At 39.6% G+C, this 23,246-nt stretch overlaps 1 protein-coding gene across 8 annotated transcripts in view; it reads right to left on the bottom strand.

Moving 5' to 3' along the window:
* Positions 1-23,246, bottom strand: part of FRY (FRY microtubule binding protein) — a 375,793-nt gene that overhangs the window by 40,584 nt on the left and 311,963 nt on the right. For all 8 annotated transcript variants that reach the window (XM_048847137.2, XM_048847131.2, XM_048847143.2 and 5 more), the window contains 6 exons: positions 19,036-19,176; positions 18,168-18,347; positions 12,981-13,142; positions 12,413-12,487; positions 11,121-11,291; positions 1,230-1,430 (listed from right to left, as the gene is read on the bottom strand). In XM_048847137.2, coding sequence (XP_048703094.1) covers positions 1,230-1,430; positions 11,121-11,291; positions 12,413-12,487; positions 12,981-13,142; positions 18,168-18,347; positions 19,036-19,176 — 930 coding nt within the window. The remainder of the gene's footprint in view (positions 1-1,229; positions 1,431-11,120; positions 11,292-12,412; positions 12,488-12,980; positions 13,143-18,167; positions 18,348-19,035; positions 19,177-23,246) is intronic.

Genomic DNA, 23,246 nt, shown 5'->3' with positions numbered 1-23,246 from the left:
TACTTCTGAAAACCAAGGAATACAGGGTTCAGGTAAACATCAACACAACTGTAACTCTTCCTCTTTGAGCGATGCCCAATACACCCATAATGCACACGTTCGCACTCTGTCTTTTCAGTGTAATGGACAGGCGCTACTTGCACTTGCCCTACATTTAAGCACTAAGCCGGCTCCCCCAACAGAATATCACACTTGTAAAATGTAACAACTTCATATCCTTTTACAAACCCTTTACACTTGCGCACTTGATACCATCTCAACCTATACCCCTATTATTAAATCCACAGACTGCTCTCTGATCCGACCTCACTACTGACAATACCTATCTCAAGAAGATCCCTGTGCCCTGCTGCTGACACAACATACACAACTCTATACTGAAATGATGCAGACTGAACCTCAAGATACATGTGCACTTCTTTCCTTTGATAACACACTTGGGTGGGGTGGGAGGACTCAGACCTAGATATCCTCATATCACAGTCAGAGATCTTCTAAGCTACTCCAGTTTACTCCTCCACCATTCAATACAGCTACACTTAACACAGTGAATGCAGATGGAATGCATGCAGATCATTCCCAGTGACTATTGCCAGCTCCAGGTCCTGGCGGTGGTGACGGGGAAGGGGAGGGCAGAGTTAAGGTTGTTTTGGTGTTTACATTATCTCTGTATTTCCTGGTTTTCCAGAAGTTTGAGTTTTGCTGTACTTGACATTCTGGAAGGGCATGAGCTACACCAGGCAACTTTATCTCTGCATTAACAAAGTTTTTTGCCATTTCATATATGAATGCAATGCACACACTGTGCTAATGCTACCTTCCCAAGGCTGTTGATTAGCTTGTTTCAGCTTGTATACTTTTCATTTTATAATCTTTCAATTTTTTATTCATATTTAAACATCCCAAAGGTGAATTTTTCAAAATTGGATGCCTGCTACATTTTATAAACATTATACATCTGAAGGATATAACATTGGCCATTTAAGCAAAACTAATAGCTTGCTGAATAAAGTGCTACTTATCAGATCTGACACTTCCTGTGTTTAGTACTTTCATCAACATTCTTTTCCATTTTCAGTTAAAGGACAAGTGAGCCATTAGAAAGCACTCAGTTACATGACATTTGGCATCCCAGTTGATCAGTTTGCATTTAGGCAACAGGAAATTAAAAGATCACTTTATTAAAAAAAATCTATCTATTCTTAACAAAAGGTAAATTAACTACTTACTAGGTCTGAATGTTCCAATATTTGGCTTGTTGTTAGGTCCTCCTCCTCTGATGACTCATCGGAGTCCTCATGGTTCCTTTTATTTAGGCTGGGTGTACTTCCTGAAAGCTGGCTTTCCTCCAGAAGCTGCATATCGCATTTGTCCAGACTATCTAAAGAACGTCTACGCACTCCCCAGTTGAAATTGTCCATACTTTCACCCTGAAAACATATGCAGGCTCAACTTGTTTCCTATGATATTATATACAATTATTCTCAAAATTACTAATAATTTGTTCTAATCTAGCAGAAGAATGTTTTTGATATAAAAATATAGTACTGATCTTATATGATCACAATTTTGTTAAGCAATAAAGTAACCAGAAACTACTGAAACTTTCTAAGCCTCCACCTGGACATAAGAGTAATAAAGATGGAAATAAAAGTTACATTAATATTCATTATTTTGAATACTAAGTGTTTTTCATGCTTTGCTGCTTAAAAATTTGCTTTTATAATTCCATGAGCACATATATGCATATCTCAATGTCAATGAAACAGTGACAGGTTAAATAAAATTTTTAAAGCAACTTGAAAAGATCCCCCCTCTACCCTCCCCAGTGTTACTGTAAAACATTAGACTCAATCATACAAGACATGTTCATAGTAATATTTCAATAGCGAATCACATGTTAAATATTTTAGATTCTCTGTACTACGTACATAACCACAGTAATGAAATGCAAAGTTAAGGCAGATTTGAATGCAGCTCTAATTTTGCATGCACAATGCAATGGCGAAAGCAGCACAGCTTTTTAACTTTTATTCTAGGCTTCTGATTGATTTTTCTTTATAAACTGGACATTTTTTCCCCCAGAAGTAAGCTGACTAGTATGGACCAATATTTCACTTTTTAAAAGGGACAAAGTCAACTTAAAAATCAAATTTGTATCTGAATATTTTCTTCCTATTTAAGGTTCTGAGTCTATGCACGCTTATGCAAATATGAGTTAAAGCACAATGGGTAAGTATTTGCAGGATTAAGACAATAGTGGCAAACACTACCTAAGATTGTTATAAATGAATAAAGTTACTGAAAAAAGTATTTCACACTATTTTTCCCATTTCTTTACTTTTGCATTTGACAGTACTTTGTGTGTAGTCTGTTTCACTAATTCCCTTCTATGGGCAAGTTAAGGCCAAGTCCTTGCAGATATTTAAGCATATGCATAATTTTACTCATATGAGTAGGCCTATTGAGGTCAAAGGGGCTCTGCACAGGGCCAAGCGTCATCCAATTTGGATCCAATTTCAGGTTCGGGGTCTTAATCATTTTCCCTCTTGCTAAAAAGACTCTTATAAAGACATCAACATAAGAAAAAAAGCTATTACAGGAAAAAGGATTAAAGGGGGGAAAAAGTAAGTATAAAACCTACTTTTAAAATGGTGCTCTACAAGAAACCAGAATTTTTAAAAATGAATCAGCTTCAAGTTAACAATTATCCTTTAAATATGAAATAATTAAATATATATTTTTTAAATTTGGCAAAAAAATCTTTGTCTTAAAATCATAAACAGGAAGAAAAAATATATATTACACATGAAGTATATTATATTTTTATAGAGTCCCACACCCATCCAGAATATACTCCTGAGTAATATAATAAATTTTCATAGGTGAAAAAGGCCCAGTTCAGCATGCACCTAACTTTGGGCATATGAGCAATGCCATTGATTTTCACAGGACTTCTCACATAATTAAAATTAGACATTTGCTTAATACCTTGCTAAATCAGGGCCAAAGGCATAAGCAGCAATGAATTAAGTATAAGTTTATTTTAAAATAAGTCACTGAATTTGTGCAAAGATATATAAGCATTTTGAATCACTGCCTTTTAGTGTAAAGAACATTGGCATATAGATATTCAGAGAAAAAGCTCTGGATAACAATGATAAGCTAACCTCTCATGAACAAAGATGGAGCAAAACTTAAAACAGATGCAGAAAAGAGAAAATACCTCTAGAAATATATGCTAGTCTAGCCCAGCCCACTGAAACATTTGGTAGACTTAAGGGATATACTACAATCAACAGCAAAATGACAATGAATCCATTATGAAGCCATACATAGCAGAATATTGTGTCTTTCATATTATAGAAGTGGGAACACATAATAGGTTGGTCGTTGGAAAAGAACAGAAATTATGTCCAACATTTAAGGAAACTTGTCTCCTTGAATTGTAAAAAATATTTTATAATTTCAAACTATTTATTTGTGTTAAAATTATTTTTTTCCCCAACATGAAAGCTACAGGACAACTGCACCAGTTGCTCTTCTTCCACAAGGTATCCGGTAACAAGAAATAGACCAATGTCATGCCCTTGTCTTTATGATGCCAACTGCCACTGAAATATCCAGCAGTTTTACGTTGCAGCTGGTGCCACAGAAACGAGGCACTAATTTATTTCCACTGCTGCTCCTCTTTGGAATCTCTCAAAGAAGAAAAGATGAAAAGAAGAAAAGAAAAACAAAATGAATGAGAGATAAAAAGAAGGGCAATATATAGTAAATGTAATCAGGAAAAACAGGGTGAGAGAAAATGGGACAAATCAAAGAAAGGAAAACAAATTATGAAGATGAAGACACTAAAAATGAGGAGAGAGTACAAGAGAGGAGGCTTGCAGGAGATGTGAGGTACACATCAAAAATATGTCCACAAGTCCATGGGGCCAGACGAGTTGCATCCGAGAGTGCTGAAGGAACTGGCGGCTGTGATTGCAGAGCCATTGGCCATTATCTTTGAAAACTCGTGGCGAACCGGGGAAGTCCCGGATGACTGGAAAAAGGCTAATGTAGTGCCAATCTTTAAAAAAGGGAAGAAGGAGGATCCTGGGAACTACAGGCCAGTCAGCCTCACTTCAGTCCCTGGAAAAATCATGGAGCAGGTCCTCAAAGAATCAATCCTGAAGCACTTGCATGAGAGGAAAGTGATCAGGAACAGCCAGCATGGATTCACCAAGGGAAGGTCATGCCTGACTAATCTAATCGCCTTTTATGATGAGATTACTGGTTCTGTGGATGAAGGGAAAGCAGTGGATGTATTGTTTCTTGACTTTAGCAAAGCTTTTGACACGGTCTCCCACAGTATTCTTGTCAGCAAGTTAAGGAAGTATGGGCTGGATGAATGCATTACAAGGTGGGTAGAAAGCTGGCTAGATTGTCGGGCTCAACGGGTAGTGATCAATGGCTCCATATCTAGTTGGCAGCCGGTATCAAGTGGAGTACCCCAAGGGTCGGTCCTGGGGCCGGTTTTGTTCAATATCTTCATAAATGATCTGGAGGATGGTGTGGATTGCACTCTCAGCAAATTTGCGGATGATACTAAACTGGGAGGAGTGGTAGATACGCTGGAGGGGAGGGATAGGATACAGAAAGACCTAGACAAATTGGAGGATTGGGCCAAAAGAAATCTGATGAGGTTCAATAAGGATAAGTGCAGGGTCCTGCACTTAGGACGGAAGAACCCAATGCACAGCTACAGACTAGGGACCGAATGGCTAGGCAGCAGTTCTGTGGAAAAGGACCTAGGGGTGACAGTGGACGAGAAGCTGGATATGAGTCAGCAGTGTGCTCTTGTTGCCAAGAAGGCCAATGGCATTTTGGGATGTATAAGTAGGGGCATAGCGAGCAGATCGAGGGACGTGATCGTTCCCCTCTATTCGACATTGGTGAGGCCTCATCTGGAGTACTGTGTCCAGTTTTGGGCCCCACACTTCAAGAAGGATGTGGATAAATTGGAGAGAGTCCAGCGAAGGGCAACAAAAATGATTAGGGGACTGGAACACATGAGTTATGAGGAGAGGCTGAGGGAGCTGGGATTGTTTAGCCTGCAGAAGAGAAGAATGAGGGGGGATTTGATAGCTGCTTTCAACTACCTGAAAGGGGGTTCCAAAGAGGATGGCTCTAGACTGTTCTCAATTGTAGCAGATGACAGAACGAGGAGCAATGGTCTCAAGTTGCAGTGGGGGAGGTTTAGATTGGATATTAGGAAAAACTTTTTCACTAAGAGGGTGGTGAAACACTGGAATGCGTTACCTAGGGAGGTGGTAGAATCTCCTTCCTTAGAGGTTTTTAAGGTCAGGCTTGACAAAGCCCTGGCTGGGATGATTTAACTGGGAATTGGTCCTGCTTTGAGCAGGGGGTTGGACTAGATGACCTTCTGGGGTCCCTTCCAACCCTGATATTCTATGATTCTATGATTCTATGTGGGGCCTGATCTTTCCGATGGTAATACAGATTTCACACTGAATTCCATGACAGACTGGAGCGCGTAGACAGATTACTATTTTTGCACCAAAAAATAATTTTGTTATCACAATTAACGAGGAGGAAAGATGGTCTTAAGCGGCTATTAACTTCTCTTTTGCTGCATGTAGAAATTATCATCTGCTTTCCATAAAGCTACTTGTTACAAACACAGATCAGTTCATGTGATCATTGTGACTCCTGAACAATGGCCAGATAGGACAGCATACTCTACCACTTAGCATCATACAGTAGGGGGACAGGGGTTGAACACATTGTGTGTCCATCCTAAACACTACCACAAACCAGACTGAAACTGGGACCGCTGTGGTTAGGGGAAAAAAATAAAATAAAAAGCAATTCTACCAGGCAGACCAGAATATATCCTCAATCAAGCCAGAAGGAATTGTGCTAAGCTTGTTGCAGACAAGAGCTTCCCTGGCAGTGTTGGCAAAACATGATTCCATTAACTTTGCACATAAATAGCAATGTATATAGATACAGTGTTGTCCATGTAGATTAGATATGTTTTAGTAATTTAAGGTTAACACAGTATTTCCATATGCTTGTGTCCATATGCTTGTGTCTGTTTCCCAAATGGTGGGGAAGGTTCTAGTGGGTTGCAGATCTAGTGTAAAGGGGAGACACTAGGAGGCATAAGGGGGTTGGAAAGCGAGCCTACGCCATACTTATTCTGTAGTGGCGGCTTGACCCAGCTCCTGCTCTGGATGTTTGACCTGGCACATGGGGACACAGTGCCATTCATTCAAATTTGGCCTGGCTGCCTCTCTGTCATGATAGGGGTCCAGCCAGGCCAAACCAGAGAGATGCTGTGATCCCATACATTAGGTCACAACACCCAGAATGGGGAGCCAGGCCCAATCCTGTGAGACAGGAACTGCTGCTGTAGGATGAATGAGGCTCTCTCGCTCTCCAAATAATATTTTCTATGATCTCTTAATAGCTTTCAGTGTCATTTCAATTTTCTACAGAAAGTTAAAGGTTTAAAACTTAGGCCCCAACTCTGCAAACCACATATGTGCATCCTTAACTTTACTCACATTAGTCCCATTGACTTCACTGGAACTACTCATGATTAAATGTAAGCACACATATGTTTTCAGGATCAGAGCCATAAATAGTCAGTAAAACTCTGGGGAACTGTGGACTACTGAAAACTTTTCTATAAAGAGGTCACATGTACCTGTTTTCGCAGCATGCTAAGAAGAACCAATGTACCTATTAATTTCAACATGGAAGTTAAGAGTCAAGTCATCAGTAGTTTAATGCTACAAAAGCAAAAAACTTTTCTACATTTTAACAAGATAAATGTGACAGATTAACTAAACATATTTCCTGTTTTTTAGTGTCTGTGTACTACTTGTGTGCACAGTTATTGAAAAAGAAAAAGAGTCCAACTTTGCAACTCAAATTAGAAATGAGGGGATTTAATCTAGAATCCCCATTTTTAAAATCACATATTCTTTGATAATGTAAAGCCACACATATTTGAAGTTAAGCCCCAAATAGTTGAATTACTTTCAACTCAATTTTTCTAGAGCCCTAAAAATATGTCTAGGGCAAAGCAGCAGGTGAAACACCACTTACATACACACACACACACACACACAAACTGAAAGAGAAAAAAACCTACAGTGTTATTCTATAATACAAATTTGCAACAATGCACACCATCTACTTGCACATCTGAATTCAAATAGCATTATCTTACCTGAAGTTCCTGGATAGCAGATATAATAGATAGAAAAACAAATAAAAATCTATTTAAAATTACTGTATTAAAAATACCATATACTTAAACATTTGCCCTACAGTAATAAATAACGCTATCAGAAAAACTTTAGCTCTGTAATGCTACCGTTAAGTAAAAAATAAAAATCAAATAAAATACTATGTTATTGGTTTTTAAATCTTTATTAAATACCAAACAATCATATCTTGTGATCTGTGCATAATGCACCCAGCACTGACCGATTTATAATATAATCTTTCCAAAATAGCTGTCTCCATTTGTGCTAGTCTGAGCTTTCCAACACTGTTTTATTCATGTTTATGAACACCAAATTTAGATTAGGTGTAAATGGGTAAAGTTCCAATGAAGTCACTATAGTTCTCACCTCTTATGCAAGGCCTGAATTTGGCCCTTTATTTGTATTTGTTTAAAACACTGAATTGCACAATGATGTGAGGGTTCAATTACAGGAAATATATTATTGGGTTGCCTAATAATGTTGCTATAGTTAAAAATAAATATATTTTCCCATTATAATTCCCTCTTTTCAGGCTTTCAAAGTTGAAAGTAATAACTCCAGTCTTGCTTAAATCTTGATATACAAGTTCCAGATGTGGAGCAGTTTATCAAATAGTGAAGGGTTTTTTTACATCTGTATTTTTAATTTTACTTTATGTAAAAATAAAGATGTTGGATACTTGATCCACAAGTACCATAAGACTGATTTTTTTTTTTAAGGTTTAGGAGCAAGTTTTGTCATTAGTAGTTCAATACTGGGATGGTCAAAACATATGGAAAACCACAGTAGAATCCTTTCCAGGATGAACTAAACACCCTATTAAGTTTTCCTACTTTTGTATCTGACTTTGTAATTGCTACATGTTTGGTATGGTCACTGGTTCAAGGGAAGCTGCTCATGTGATTCCAGGGATGATATGGCATTTATTCAATAACATGGACTAATCTCTTGTAGAGAGTTGGGAATGTTTATATTATCATTAATTAATTATTAATTATTATTATTATTACTATTATGAACTGTAAAATGTTTGCCAAAATTTAACAATGCATAATCTGCTGAGTTTATGTTACATCCATCCCCCTCACCCTTCTATCCATATATTGACTAATTTAGGCCTCAATCCTAAAGTTAGGCACATACTTAAATCTTTGCAGGATTGGGGATTAAGACTATCAACTCTTTGGGGCAGGGACTTCACAGCACCTTGCACAATGAGGCGCCAACCTGGTTCTGGATCTGTAAGCATTACTTTAGCAGTGCTACTAATAGCAATAATAACAATTTTCTAATTGGTTTGCTGGTTTGTCTATATTTCTAATCTTTGCTCTCTGGCTCAATACTGAAGTTTTTTTCTCCATCTGGTTTTAACTGCTGAAGGGAAAGAAGCAGCAATTCTCAAATCTCAGTCTGTGGGTGGAATCCTGCTTTCATGATTCTCATGCCAATTTATCATCTGATAATTGATCAAATTATAATAAAATTATCTTGCATTGTAATATTTTGAATACATTTTTAAAGACGTGTTTGTAATAACTGCAGCCAGTGTTTTTTTTTTTCCACAAAGTTATTTGACATAAATATTTTGTCCTTTATCATTATCTTTAACAGCTTTTGAACTCTATTGTAACAATCACAGACAAAAATTAATCTTGTAGATCTAGTCAGAACTAATTTAAAATTTTTCGTGCAAGCTATTTAGCTTAGCCATGAATGGACCTTGCAGATGATTTTGTTTTCCCACTCAATGGGAACTAAATTAACGTTTGACTCTTTCTATCTTCCAGAGATCAGCATGGATGGATTGTTAAATTCTTGACTAATGATGCTAGGACTTCATTTCAGATAGTTAAGAAAGAGCTGCTTTTATTTGTCAGATAGCTACAGCCAGTGAGACATTAGTGCTTTCCTCCAAGAGGTCAAAGAGGGAAGTGCCATATCATACGGGTGCTTCTTTCCCCTATCATTCTATCTAATGAGGTCTGAAATTGAAATAACCGCATTTTAGAGAAAATGATTATGTAGGAAAATGCCTGTCATGAATGACAACAGTAAGGGTGAGTGAAGCCTGGTAGGGACAGTGACCCTATAATTTCAAGAACTGAGACGTAAAATGCTATTGGAAAAGATATCTTCTGCACGGACAGCACTAGAGATAATGGCAGAATTGGCTGGGGGCCTGGAATTTTTATTTTAAAAAGCTGTAAGTGAATTTTGTGCTTACGAAAGTGAGGGCTAACAGTATTGGCTTAAGAAGCCATATTACAGGCTGGCACTGTGAAAGCTTTCTCATACTACTCTGCCAATGCACCTCAATCCTTGCATGCCACCACTTTTGCATTTCCAGTTATGGGCCACTTTTGAACAGAGGCTGCCAATCACATTAAATTGTGTGTGTGTGTGTGTGTGTGGGAGGGTTGTGTGGAGGTGCAGTGCCATTTAGGTTTGGCCTGGCCATCCCTGAGAGGCACTGTGACCCTGTGCACCAGGTCGCAACATTCAGAGTGGGGAGACAGGCTCAGCACTGTGGGACGGAAAATACCACTGGTGGGATGAGTGAGGGGTGTGTTCATTGTCCAACCACCCCTGGGGCCTCCTCTACTTATCTGGCTAAGGAAAGTGTATGTTGGTTTTGCACCCTTGGTTTCATGATTTCTGTGAGTCCAACTGAATGCATGAACCCACACTAACGCTACTTCTGCTCCATCCCTTCATTCTCTCTTCTATCTCTCAATTAAAAAATGTAATCACAAGCATTATGACACCTGAGTTCACAATGGAGAAGTATGACTGCTGCTTGTAATACGGCTTGAAATGTGCAAGCAAGGGTGCTTGTCAGCTCTGCTGCACACACTTTTGTCTCGAAGCTATTAATGTTGAATCTGGGTCTCCACAGCGGTAGCAAGATGTGCTACCAGCTGAACTGTCAGGCTGGCCAAAGATCTTCATTTTAAATACTTGGAAATAGTTGACCAATAGTTTCTGAATTTTTAAATGGTAGCAACATTGTTAGACATGTACAATATTGGGTATGAATTTCTTGTCCCTTCCCATTCAAGTGGAAAGGATTATTCCCAGTTGGCACAAGTTTGCTCAAGGGTTAAATGGTTTAAAAAAACTAAAACAAAATAAAGAATAGAACAACCTTATCCCTCAACTGTATAATGTATATTTGATTGAAGTTCCCCCGAAGCATTTGTAATTAAAGGTGAACTGACAGGCTTTACCTGCCAAGTCCTGATCTCAAGCCTCAGGGTTCTGTTTTGCTCCTGCAAGAGCCATGAAATCATTGACGCCCAAGGCAGAGCAGAAACTGCATCCTTTTAAGTGCTCAAATGTTAGTGATTTCATCAACTGTTGCAGGAGTAACAGAACCCTGAGGGCTTGAATTCAGGTTTTGGCAAGTTATTGATGAAAGAACTGATTTTAAACTTTTTTGTTTTGTAATGTAATTTCTTAAAAGCTGCAGATATATTTTGTTAACAATTTGGGATCTTCAACAACTTGTGTTTCAAAGCTTTTAATTTCACTTTAAAGTTACAGAAACCTGATATTTGTGTTGCCATTAGGACTGCAGCTTTGCCTTTCAGTAGTAATTTTGCAGTGTGTATTAAAGTGGGTTCAGACAGGAAGGGTGTGGTAGCTTGCCAATGTTAAGCTACTGTGACAACACTGTGAACATTATAAATACGTTTATTGAAAATCAAATCTAGAGTCATATAGTTACATTTTTATGTTATAAAGAGTGAATTACTTAGTAATAAGAAGTGTTAAACTGTGTTTTAGCCAGAGATAAAACTTAAGCAAAGCCATTTCATAGAGAATATACTGTACCTCCCCATCTTCCAGTTCAACATCTAGGAAATCGAAGTCCCTAAAGACTCTGAACTGTTGTTCACTGTTTGAATCGTCCATGTTCTCTTGTTCCCTTGTTCCGTCTTCTGAAGACACCAAGCTTGTCTGGTGCTCAATCAGATCCAAATCACCACATGAAGAAAAAATTACCTACAATTCAAAAGATTTCTCTTTTGAGAAACTTTCCCCTTTGGTTGCTTGTTAGTAAAAGCTCAATTGGTTATTCAGAAGACTGTATTTCCAGTACACACCTAATTCCTTTAGCTGGTATTTTTAGAACACGCTCTTTTACTATTTATGTTGGACAGGTGCCTTGAGATTAAATCTTGTACAAAGACACAACTTCATGCTGCAGGAACATGTCCAAGAATGTAACAGCTACCTCCTAATGGCTGCAGACTGATGTTGCCTAAGTGTTTAGATACATTTATGGGAATGAAATTCAAAGAGCTCACTGCTGAAAGGACTGTCAAGGGGATGAGTTAATACTTTCACCAGAAAACCTCTAGTTAAACATGCTTAAGCATGTGGCAAGATTAGGAAACATAACACAGACTAATTTGTGCAGCGGTAGCTTTTCCTTTCCCACTGAACAATGTCTGCAGTTTAGATCAGAACAATTCATTCTGTGGGTTCCTGTTTTGTTCAAACTGAGAACACGTTCACAACATTATAGCAAGAGTGGCATAGTAATAATGTATCACAAAGTCCTCAAGATTTTTATATTGCTTTTAAAATGTTTAAGCATTATTTTAAAGAAAATAAATACAAATCTTTATCTTTGAAATTGAAAAAAATCCCTCGATCAACCAAGAAAACTGGAATAGTCCACTATACATTCCACTGCATGAGACAATACTCATTTCCTTAAAGAGTAATGTTAGGATCATTATCTCATGAGATGATAAGGGTGCTAATCTTCACTGCTTTTTCTGTAATTGAATCTAGAAAGGAGCGAGACTGCCAGCACTGGAGACGAAAATGTTCTATCCATAAAACAGGTAAAGCTTGGACAGTGATAGTGCGAGCAATCCAACAACGCTCCACCGAACTGCTTCATAGCCTGTTCTGGAAGCACAGCCTCGAAAAGCGAGAGGGCCGTTTGTGCTGAGAAATGCAACATGTGCCAGATTGTGCTAACGACTATGATGGTTTTGTGACATGGAATAAATTAAAACACCTCTGAAATTCAGGGAGATGAAGTTCGTGATATTTAAAATTAAAGATACAAAAATAATAAAAGACGAAACAGACAACGCAGCAAGACTCACTGAAGGGTTTTTGCTCAGCCCCACATCTTGGCCACACAGAGTAAGGACGTGTACCAGCTTTTCCTTTGTCCTTTTCTAGAAAAAACATTTTTAATTTTAGCATCATTCTTTATCCATTCTGTTGGAAACTAGAGGGATATGTTATTAGGAAAAACTATGATCAGAGACTCACTGGTTTGATGTTAAAGGAATTATTTTAGAGCAAGTATACATACAGGGAAATAGATAAAAGCAGTAGCTAATACTTTTTCCGTACTTAAAAAAATTTAAAAACTGGTCTATTCATGCCATTAGGCCCTAAACTAGTAAAGCACTAAAACACATGTATAACTTCACTGGGACTACTCAAGATCTTGAAATAAAGCACATGCATAAGTTTTTACATTACACCCAATCTCCAATATGCTAAACAACAGCAATAAATAAATAAATATATTTTGTATGTTTTTACTTTAGCTGGCAGCTAACAAAATCCAATAGTGCAAAACAATGTCACATTCAGGAGCAATGCACAGGCATATTTTAATGAATAGGGGGCTCCATTATAGGAACTTAGTGGGAATTCTACCTGAGAATACTGAGGTCTTTTCCAGCTCACAGGAACGAGGACATTGGAATTAGAACCTGAGGAGGTTGAGGAAGTGCTTCGAGTGACAGCCATTGCCCGGGGTTTACCATCTCGGCCAGCAGAACTCTGTAGCTCATCATATCGTCTCCCAATAACTGGAGTCTGAAATAACATAGAGAATAAAGCCGTATTATGTCGAATAATGTTAATGAGCTTATATAGGCACCTGTTAGCTCACTTGTAGATGAATGTCACTCTGAAGACAGGTATGCCCAAAATTTTACCTATTTTTTGTTTTTCTGTTTATGAGCCTCATGTAAATCTTTACATGTATATTTTCCACCATATATTCTTCACAGCTTCTCTACCCCCAACAATGCCAGCACCTCAATATTCAGGAGCAGCTTACAGTAATAAATGAGTTTACCGAACGGGCAATGGAGAAAAGCAAATTTTGTTAAATAAACTCATTTCAGCTGCAGATTTCTCACAGGCTGTTGTTACAGAGGTTTTTCTGCAGGGTGCTGAGCACTCTGGCTCCGATCCAGCAGAACACTTATGCACATACTGAAATGTTTTGCTGGATCAGGCCAGAGTGCTCAGAGAGCCAAGGACAGTAAGAGTGAGAAAACCTTTATGGAAAAATACTAAAAGTACATCCTTTTGTGGTAGTGTTTCCTTTATAAACCCTGTTTCTCAGTAGCTGTTGTAAGAATAAGTCTCCAATCCTGCATACACACACGTGATTAACTTTAATCAGGTGAGTAGTCCCATAAAGTTAAGTATGTACATAGTGTTTGCATGGTCAAAATGTCTCCTGTCAAAAGACTCCAATCTGAAACTAGATAATATGGTTTTACTTAGGTAACATATTTTTGTACATTTTTAAAAAGAAGAGTTTATTATAATTTGTATTTAAATTAATCAAGTCAACAGCTATGTTATAAAGATGTGAAATGTAACATACACAGACATATATATATATATATATACACACACATATAACATGGATATATATAACATGGGATTCCAAAGGAAAAACTCTTAAAACCTGGGGAAAATAACGACATATATATATATGTCGTTATTTTCCCCAGGTTTTAAGAGTTTTTCCTTTGGAATCCCATGTTCGGAAAAAATACGTTGAAACCAAAACCAAAAAAAAGAGAGGTTGCTCTCCCTGTGCAGTAACTGTAGTTCTTCGAGATAGTGTGTCCCTATGGGTGCTCAGCTTCAGGCGTGAGTCGAGCCCATGAGCCTTTGATGGGAGATTTTCATTAGTAGTGTCTGTTCAGCCCGCTCATTCACTGTTGATATCCTTGTGCCCTGCATTGACACTATATCAGGCTGCGCGGGCAACCCACCCTTAGTTCCTTCTCCACTGCCAAGTCTCAAATGGAAACTCCAAAGCATAGGGGAAAGAGGGCTGGTAGTGGAGCCACCTCTAGGGGGACACATCCTGAAGAACTACAGATACTGCACAGGGTGAGTAACTTTCTCTTTCTTCTTCGAGTAGTGTCCCTAGGGGTGCTCCACTTCAGGTGACTCCCAAGCAGTATCCCATCAGGGAGCTTCGGAGTCAAGTCCATTACTGAGGAAAGAACTGCATTGCCAATTGCTGCTTCAGATCTGGAGGCACTGACTAAAGCACAGTGTCTGGAGAAGAAGCGTACCAAAGACTGTGTAGTAACTGACAAGCCGTTGGGGGGTGGGGGAGGGGGAGAGAGAAGAGTGCTGGTAGCAAGCTATAATACACTCCAAAATCCATTTTAATAACCTTTGGGTATAAACTGCAGAGCCTTTTGACCTGTCTGCAAATGAAATGTACAATCTAAGGAATGATTTAGTCCTACATAGATAGAAGGATAATGCCCTTCTGACATCTAGAGTATGGAGTACAGTCTCCACGTTGGACTTGTGCAGTTTCAGAAAAAAAACTGTCACGTAAGTGATCTGATTCAGATGAAATTCAGAAGACATTTTAGGAAGAAACCTGGAATGTGGCCATAAGGAAACCTTATCCTTGTAGAAAACTGTGAAAGGAGGTTCTGCCATTAAAGCCCCAATCTCTTCAACTCTGTGGGCTGAGGTAATAGTTACTAGGAAGGCTGTTTCCATAGACAAATTTGATAAGCAGCAGATCACTACCCATTCAAAGGAAGGCTTCCTGAGACTTTTAAGAATCAGATTAAAGTCCCAAACAGGGGTAGGGCTTTTCAGCAGTGGAAAGAAATTTCCCAGGCCTTTCATGAACCTTACGTTTGCAGGGTGAGAAAACAGGGAGAACTTTTCAATAATGGTATAAAAAGCTGTTAGAGCTGCCCGATGAATTTTGGGAGAACTAAGTGACAGCCCTGTTTTCTTGAACTGAAAAAGGTATTCCACAACAAGCAGAAGTGGGCCAGATTGCTGGACAGTGTCCTGGAGTTCACACCAGTGACTAAATTTTCTCCACTTCTGAAGTATTTCTAGTAGAATCTTTCCTGCTGTTTAATAATATATACTGTACTTCTGCAGAACAGGATGACTCTAGCCCCACGAACCATCGAGGAGCCACACCTTGAGGCAGAGAAGGCTCAGACTGGGATGCAGCAGTCAACTGGGATAGGAATGGAGGAGTGATTGGGAGATGTATTGGTGGACAGAGAGCTAGGTGGAACAGATAAGGAAACCATGCTTGCCTCAACCATGTTGTGGCTATTAGAATGGCTCTGATCCCATCCTGTATGATTTTGTTCACCACTCTGAGGATCAAAAGCATCTGGGGAAAAGCATAAAACAGCTTCCCCATTCCAAGGGAATAGGAAGGTGTTCCCAGGGAATAGAAACCTAACCTTCCCCTTGAACAAAATATGTGACATTTTTTATTCCTAGTTGTTGCAAAATGGGCCACTTCTGGTAATCCTCAAATCTGAAAAATGCTGACCAGAACTTGGGGATTCAGCTCCCATTTGTAGTCTTGGGGAAAATACCTGCTGAGAGCATCAGCCGTGACATTTTGTCTGACCGGAAAATACATTGCAAAATTCCCATGTGATGTTTTATGTACCAGTTCCATAACCTTATTGCTTCAGCACAGAGGGAAGGGGAATCTCCCTCCTCCATGCTGACTGATACAGAACACACAGGCCACGTTGTCCATCATGACCCTCATGGATCTGTGCCTGATGAGAGGCAGAAAATGAAGCCACCCATTTCTGACCGCTGTGAGCTCCAGCAGATTGATATTGAGGGAGGTTTCCTGGGGTGATCATTTCCCCTGTACTGTGAGAGCATCCATGGTTATGGTTACCGTTGGTGTTGGTTGCAGAAAAGGAACCCCTGCCCCTACATTGTGATTTCACCAGTCTAGGGAATGCTTTACCTGCTGGAGAAGTGACACTTGCTTGTCTAGGATGTGTTTGTTTGGTGAGTAAACTGATGAGCCATCCCTAGGCACAGATGATCCATGCCTGCTGATGCGGGGGCGGAGGGGCACAACCCCAGAACAGCTTGAGTTACGACCCCCTGGCAAGGAGCAGCTCCTCCATGCTGCTCCCAGCTGTTCCTTTGCTCCTGCCTCTCTCTGCCTGGCACAGTTCATCGGCTCAGCTGCTCCACAGGGAGGGGGCCCAGCCCACCATATGACTGAGCAATCTGGGGGGGCACATGCCCCCAACGTGTTGCCCCTACTGCTAGAAATAGCAAAGATGTAACCTCATATGTTCGGACACAAAGGTACAAGCTGCCACGTAATCGAGGAATTGAAGAAAGTTTCTGACTCAAGTCTGAGGGCTCTTTTGAATAGTTCTGACAAGCTCTGATAATGTTACAAACTTGCCCATGGGAAGGAAGGCCTTGGCTACTAAAGAGCCAGGGATGGCCCTATAAATTGTATGATCTGAATGGGGGTCAGTGTGGATTTTTTCACATTCATCTATAGGCCCAAATCTAAGAACAGGGAAAGTGTTTTTGCATGGCAGATGACACCTCATGGCATGACTGATCCTTGGAGCAATCGGTCATTGAGGTATGGGAATACTGTGATCATCTGATGATGCAAGTAAGCAACCACCAACAGACCCTTTGAAAACACTCTTGGATCCGAGGAGAGGCCAAACAGGAGCACCCGACACTGAAAATTATCCTGGCCTACGAAAAAATGCAGGAACCTTCTGAGGGACAGGTGTACTGTTATATAGAAGTATGTGTCTTAAAGGTCCAGGGCTGAAAACCAATCCATTGATTTTAGAGAAGGAATTATAGCTGCCAGAGTCACCATTCTGAACTTCTGAGACTTTATGAATTTGTTTAGGCGTCTGAGATCTAAGATTGGTCTCCACCCCCTGTTTTTCTATGGTCTGAGGAAATACCTCAGAGAGAAAGCTCTCCCCCTGTGCTGAGCAGGAACCAGTTCAACTGCTCCTAACCAAAGAAGGGAATTTAATTCCTGTCTTAACAGGGAGTCATAAGAGGGGGTCTCTATAGATGGATGGGGAAGGGGAACAAGGAGGTGGGAGGGCAGTAAAATGGATTGTATAGCCCAATGTTATCACTTCTGTCACGCTGTCTGGAGTGGCTCATGACCGAGAGTGCCAATCTCATGGTAGACTGTCAAAAGCAGGGCAGACACCCCAAACTGGTGGTATATTCTATAATTAGATTTCACCAAGCCAGGAACAAATGTGAACTCCTAGATCACTGTAAGAGTCTTACCTTGGAGTCACAGACAGTTCCATTGGGCACTCCAGTCTATCTTGCCACCCAAGCAAGCTGGACTTAGTGATACATATCACTTACACAAACAATCACAAAATATTCAGGTTGCTCTCAGTCCCAAGAAATCAGTCACTCAGGCTGAGGTGCTTGAAAAGGAACGGAGGGTGGTTCATCCATGCAGCCTAATATAGCCTTGGTGTGAGGCACAAGAATATCAATGGCGCATATGTGGGCTGAAGAGATGCTACTAATGAATATATCCTATCAAAGGTGTTCATGCACCTTAAGTGAAGCACCCAGAGGCACACTACTCAAAGAAGAACATGGTCTTCCCATATAGGTCATTAAGTTTAACTCTGGATCTAAAACAATGTTTTTAAGATGATGTCTTGAAATTTTCCCTGCTTCCCAATTCTTCAACTTTCATAAAGAACTAAGATGGAAATTAAGGTCTGAACTAGTAGATTTTCCCTGTGATATATATAGTACCTCAGAAATATCGAAATGAAACTCCAAAGTTTTCCCTGGCAGTTCCTTTGAAGCACTGTTCCATACTCGATGTATTTCCATTTTCGAAAGATCACTGTGTTGGTAGGAAGGTAAAACCAGGCTGGCAGAGCGAGAAACTACCAACTTCAAGATGTTCAAGGCTTCTCTCCAGTGAATGCTCTAGAAGTAGATATTGTTTTTGTCAAAACAATTTGAAAGAAGAATTTACATCAATTAACAATACCTTTACAGCTACATTATTAACCACGAATCTTAACAACTATTAAAAGTGATGACACACAATTAAAGTAAGTTAAATACTGAAATCATTCATAGATTTTGGAATTCAGTACAAAATTGAGTTATAGAAATAGTGCTAGTAGAATAAAGGTGTTTTTTTTAAAGGATTGGACATTTTTGTAAATAACAACTGCAGTTAAACGAGAAGGATAAAATTACAAGGACTATCATCAACCCTCATACTTCAGAGTATGAATTAATTACCAGCTAGGTCAGGAAGAGATTTCTGCCATGGTATTATGGTACAGTTTTGCATTTACTTGCAATTAGGTACATTATTATTTATCATTGGTTAGGCACAGACAAGATGCTTGCACTGCAAAAGACAAAATGAGAACTCCTTGACCTGAAGTATTTTATTCTAATTAAAGATTTTATAGTGGGTTATGAAAGTTTTACATCTTACTTTGGCACACGTGGTATTGGCTGCAGCAGAGACAGAGGGAGAATATTGGACTAGGTATTGTGTGTCAGTATGGTAATTCCTAAGTTCATATATGAAAGTTTAATATTTCACAGTAACTACTGTTCAATTCATATTTTAATACAAGGAAGATACAATATTTACCTGCACATATTTTTCAATTGTCTTTAACACTTCCATGTTAAACTGTTTAACAGGAATACCTGACAAGTCCATATAACTAAGAAGACTGTAGATCATCTGCAAGAGGGACTGTTGCATGCTGGGAAGCCCCTTTTCTAGTAGCTATGAAAAAACAAGTGAAAATAACTGGATTTTGAAAGGTTGTTTCTCAAAGAAAACAGCACCAATATCAGTCAGGTACAGACAGCATTTCCCTAGCTGAAAAACAATAATTTTAGAATGTCTTGTTACAATAATTAGTAATGATGTTACTAACAAGACAAACTACAAAAGGTAAATTATGGAGTCTGGAGCTAATTAACTATGTTCTGATAATGAAACATAAAACTTCTTGTCTGCCCAGTACTCCTATTCTAAGCTATCCAGAAAGCCCGTACAAGGACAGAATAAGCTGGCAGCTGAAATTCAGAACTTAATTGAGAGAGACATCCAATAAAGAATAACCAAATATCTTTTTATTTTTTCCTTGGCTGGAATTCTGAGGAAAAGGTTGAGGAGACACAGGCCGAAAGAAATAGACCACCGTTATTCAGACAGCAAATTATATTTACCCAATAAATTTCACTACCAATGCCCTCCAGCGATAGCTTCCATGGAAACACATATTCACTGGATAGGAAGATGGAATGCCTGGTCTCTCTCATGGTAGAAATTAATATAAAGATGAGCCTAAACGAAAACCCTAGCTTTAAATATTCCCAAATTCTGGAATGTTTGGATCTGCATCCAGGAGTACAAGATCTTGATTTTGCAAACATGATTATGCTTAACCTGGCGTATGTGAGTAGTTCCACTGGCTTCAAAGATTACAGCCTTAAGGATTTGTGTGTCACATGAATAACACATTTCTGATCTGATAATTTTCTGTTAGTGGCTTCTCTCTTCATTCGTTGCTAACAGGTAATACCTCCTGCATGTGGAAGGTGGTCTAATGTTGTTGGAGGCCCTAGGACTAAGCCCCACCTTTCAGCTCTGGCTGCCAGAAGGGATCTCCCAAAGCTGCAGAAATACTCCAGCAGTCAATTATTAGCATTAAGACAACAATCTGATATGATATGTAAATAAACTTAAGATCATTATATGTCCAAGTCTCCTTTTAGAGAAAAATTTCAAATTTTACAAATTTTATTCCAGTCATTTCCCAGACTAGTAGGTTGGGTTCAATGAGGAGAAAAGCTCCTAGCAGAAAGAAAATATGCAGGTAAGAAATTTTTCATTCTGTAGCACAGCTTCTCTCCTCATTCACCAATAATGGGAAGTAGTAAACAATAAATCACAAAAGTGGGGGGAAAGAAGCAGAGTTTTAATTATTATTACAGTAGAATATTAAGCAGAAACAAGAATTCCCCCCATATAAAGTAAGAGCTGTATAATTTAAGGAATTATTTGGGAACCGACCCGGCAACACTTTCCTATCAAAGGATGCCTCTGCAGGGGAATAGAAATACATGTTGCAAATCTTCCTCAGATTAGGCTCATATCCTTTTACCCACAATGCCACCAGAGACCTCACAGAGTGAGCTTGACTCCTTTGTAAATGGCTTCCTAGCATGCCAACTGGTGCAGGATTTTAACATTGTGCCTGTAGGAACACTGAGGTCCTAAGGACTTGGCATTTTGGACAGGATGAGATGAACAGGGTACAATTGGCATGTATACTCCATATGCTTGAAAAATATCTTTAGAGCTCTAAGAATGCCCATACATGCCACAACCTTCCAAAGGGGTGCAAAGGGTTAGAACAAAATGACGGGAAAACCCTATTTACCAGTAACTGTGGAAATAAAAACTCATCTGAAGAGAAAGGCTTCTGGAGCAGTACAAGTAACTTTTTTCCTCATGACAACAGTAGTGTGGTTCTGTATTGACAGAGGAACTAATTCCAAACTTATCTTTTGAAGGTGATGGCAACTAAAAAAAGCCAGCCACAGGCTTGTCTAATCTGTTATTTTGATTAATTTTGACACCTGATGATACTCAGATAAGGAGTCTGATGTGCCTGCCTGAAGAACCCACTTTTCCATGGTGCTTGGTTGTAGGATTCCAGTGAACCATCCTGGAGAATCTCTAGTGTAAATGAAAAGGAGGACTTGTGGCACCTTAGAGACTAACAAATTTATTTGAGCATAAGCTTTCGTAAGCTACAGCTCACTTCATCATCGGATGCATCCGATGAAGTGAGTTGTAGCTCATGAAAGCTTATGCTCAAATAAATTTGTTAGGCTCTAAGGTGCCACAAGTCCTCCTTTTCTTTTTGCGGATACAGACTAACACGGCTGCTACTCTGAAACTAGTGTAAATGAGATCACCAGAACTTTGTGATTACTATTATTGTTTATATTATGGTAGCATCTAGAGCCCTGGACCCGTAGGGCTGGGCACTGTACAAACAAGACAACCTTTGCCTCAGAGAGCATTCAGTTTCTCCTCACACAAAAATGTAATTTGACCAGATCAATCATTGCAATTTCCTGGTTGAATTCTGTCTGGATACCAAAAAATATCTATGATGCTAATGGAGAAACTCTGATAAACTACACTTCTCTTCTCACGTCCATCCTGTTAACTGTAGGTTGTCCAGGTCTAAATCAAAGAATTTGAGAGGACTGGTGTTTTCTGCAGGTGCAATGGAGGTTCCTTAGTTGTCTATCAAATCTGAAGTGCTTTCTGGGCCAGTGGTGGAGTGGGATGAGGTGGGACTTCAGTTCTGCTTTTTCCTCTTTTCTGCATGCTTTATGTGAACTGTCTTGAAAAACAGCACATTCTTCTCTACCCAGGATATTATTTCCTTTATCACAGAGAGGTTCTGATATCTGCTTATCTCTTGGCTTTGGAAAGGATATAAACACGCATGCTTCAGTCTTAAGCAAACCTCTAATGGGAAGTAAAAAGAAACTTCCCCTATGAACACCATAACTGCCCACTACAGGGTTTCTTGCACCTTCCTCTGAAGTGACTAGTGCTGGCTATTGTCAGATATGATACTGGACTCAATAGACCACTGGTCTGAGTCCATGTGGTCACATTTATATGTTTTTGTTCACACATGCATCTGATAGGGCTGTTGAAGAGAACTAAAAGGGTGTACTCTGAGATTTTGGAAATCAGTCTCCAAGTATGCTCCCCATACTGCAAGACTTGCTTCCATACTGCATATGTAAGGGGCTACAGTGAAAATTGGGTTGGTTTTCCGCAAGTTGCTCATACTTACCTGCCCACAAAGGGATATTTGGATACGACCTGGGAATGAAACCTAATCTGCATGGTCTCTGCTGAGTGGTTCCATGTATTTAGAAGGAACTGGAAGTACATTTTGAGAAAAAGCATTCAGGGATTGACCCAGTGCATAGCACCAGCAATCTGAGCCACCAGAGATAACTGTCTACAGATGACCACTGCCAAGCAATGGACGATGTAATCAAGTTTTGGATCTTTGCAAACCTTTACCGTGATGGCAAAATTATTACCAGGTTCATGCCTGGGTATGAATCTGTTCAAGCAGCTGGCAAGCTGTGAATGGGTCTGTTTCTCTGGACAAGGCACTGATTGCTATGTTGTCTCTGCCTGAGCCTTGCTGTGACTACTAACAGCCATTTTTTTCATTACTCTGGGTATAAAGGGTAGAGCAGAAAGAAGAGTCCTGTACAGGAATTGAGAATTCACACAAATGCTCATTTTCTCTTTGTCATACTGAGGATTTTGTTGCTTTGAGAAGAAAATGCATGCAGGTTTCAGTAGGAGCTTCTGCTCCAGATTCTTCCCTCTTAGGGGAACAGTCCCTTCATAAACACCTTTGGTGTTGACAGTGACCAACGGATTGCTATGTTGGCTTTGGTAGTGAGGGTTGAGGCCCCGTCTCACTCGGGTTCCTTTATTTGGCATACAGTAAAGCTATGCTGAATTGATCAGACTCAAGCATAGGAGGTGAGGATAGAGCAGTGGTTTTCAAACTTTTTTTCTGGTGACCCAGTTGAAGAAAATTGTTGACGCCTGCGACCCAACAGAGCTGGGGATGAGTGGTTTGGGATGTGGGAGGGATTCAGGGCTGGGGAAGAGGTTTGGGGTTCAGGGGTGAGGGCTGTGGGGCGGGGCTGGGAATGAGGGGTTCAGGGCTTGAGTGTGGCTCAGGGGTGGGGCAGAGGGTTGGCGTATGGGAGGGGGTCAGGGCTCTG

Source organism: Caretta caretta, chromosome 1 (genome assembly GCF_965140235.1).
Source record: "Caretta caretta isolate rCarCar2 chromosome 1, rCarCar1.hap1, whole genome shotgun sequence".
Classification (NCBI taxonomy): domain Eukaryota; kingdom Metazoa; phylum Chordata; order Testudines; family Cheloniidae; genus Caretta; species Caretta caretta.
Note: the sequence above shows the minus strand (reverse complement) of the source record. Positions and strands in the feature narration are given on the sequence as shown.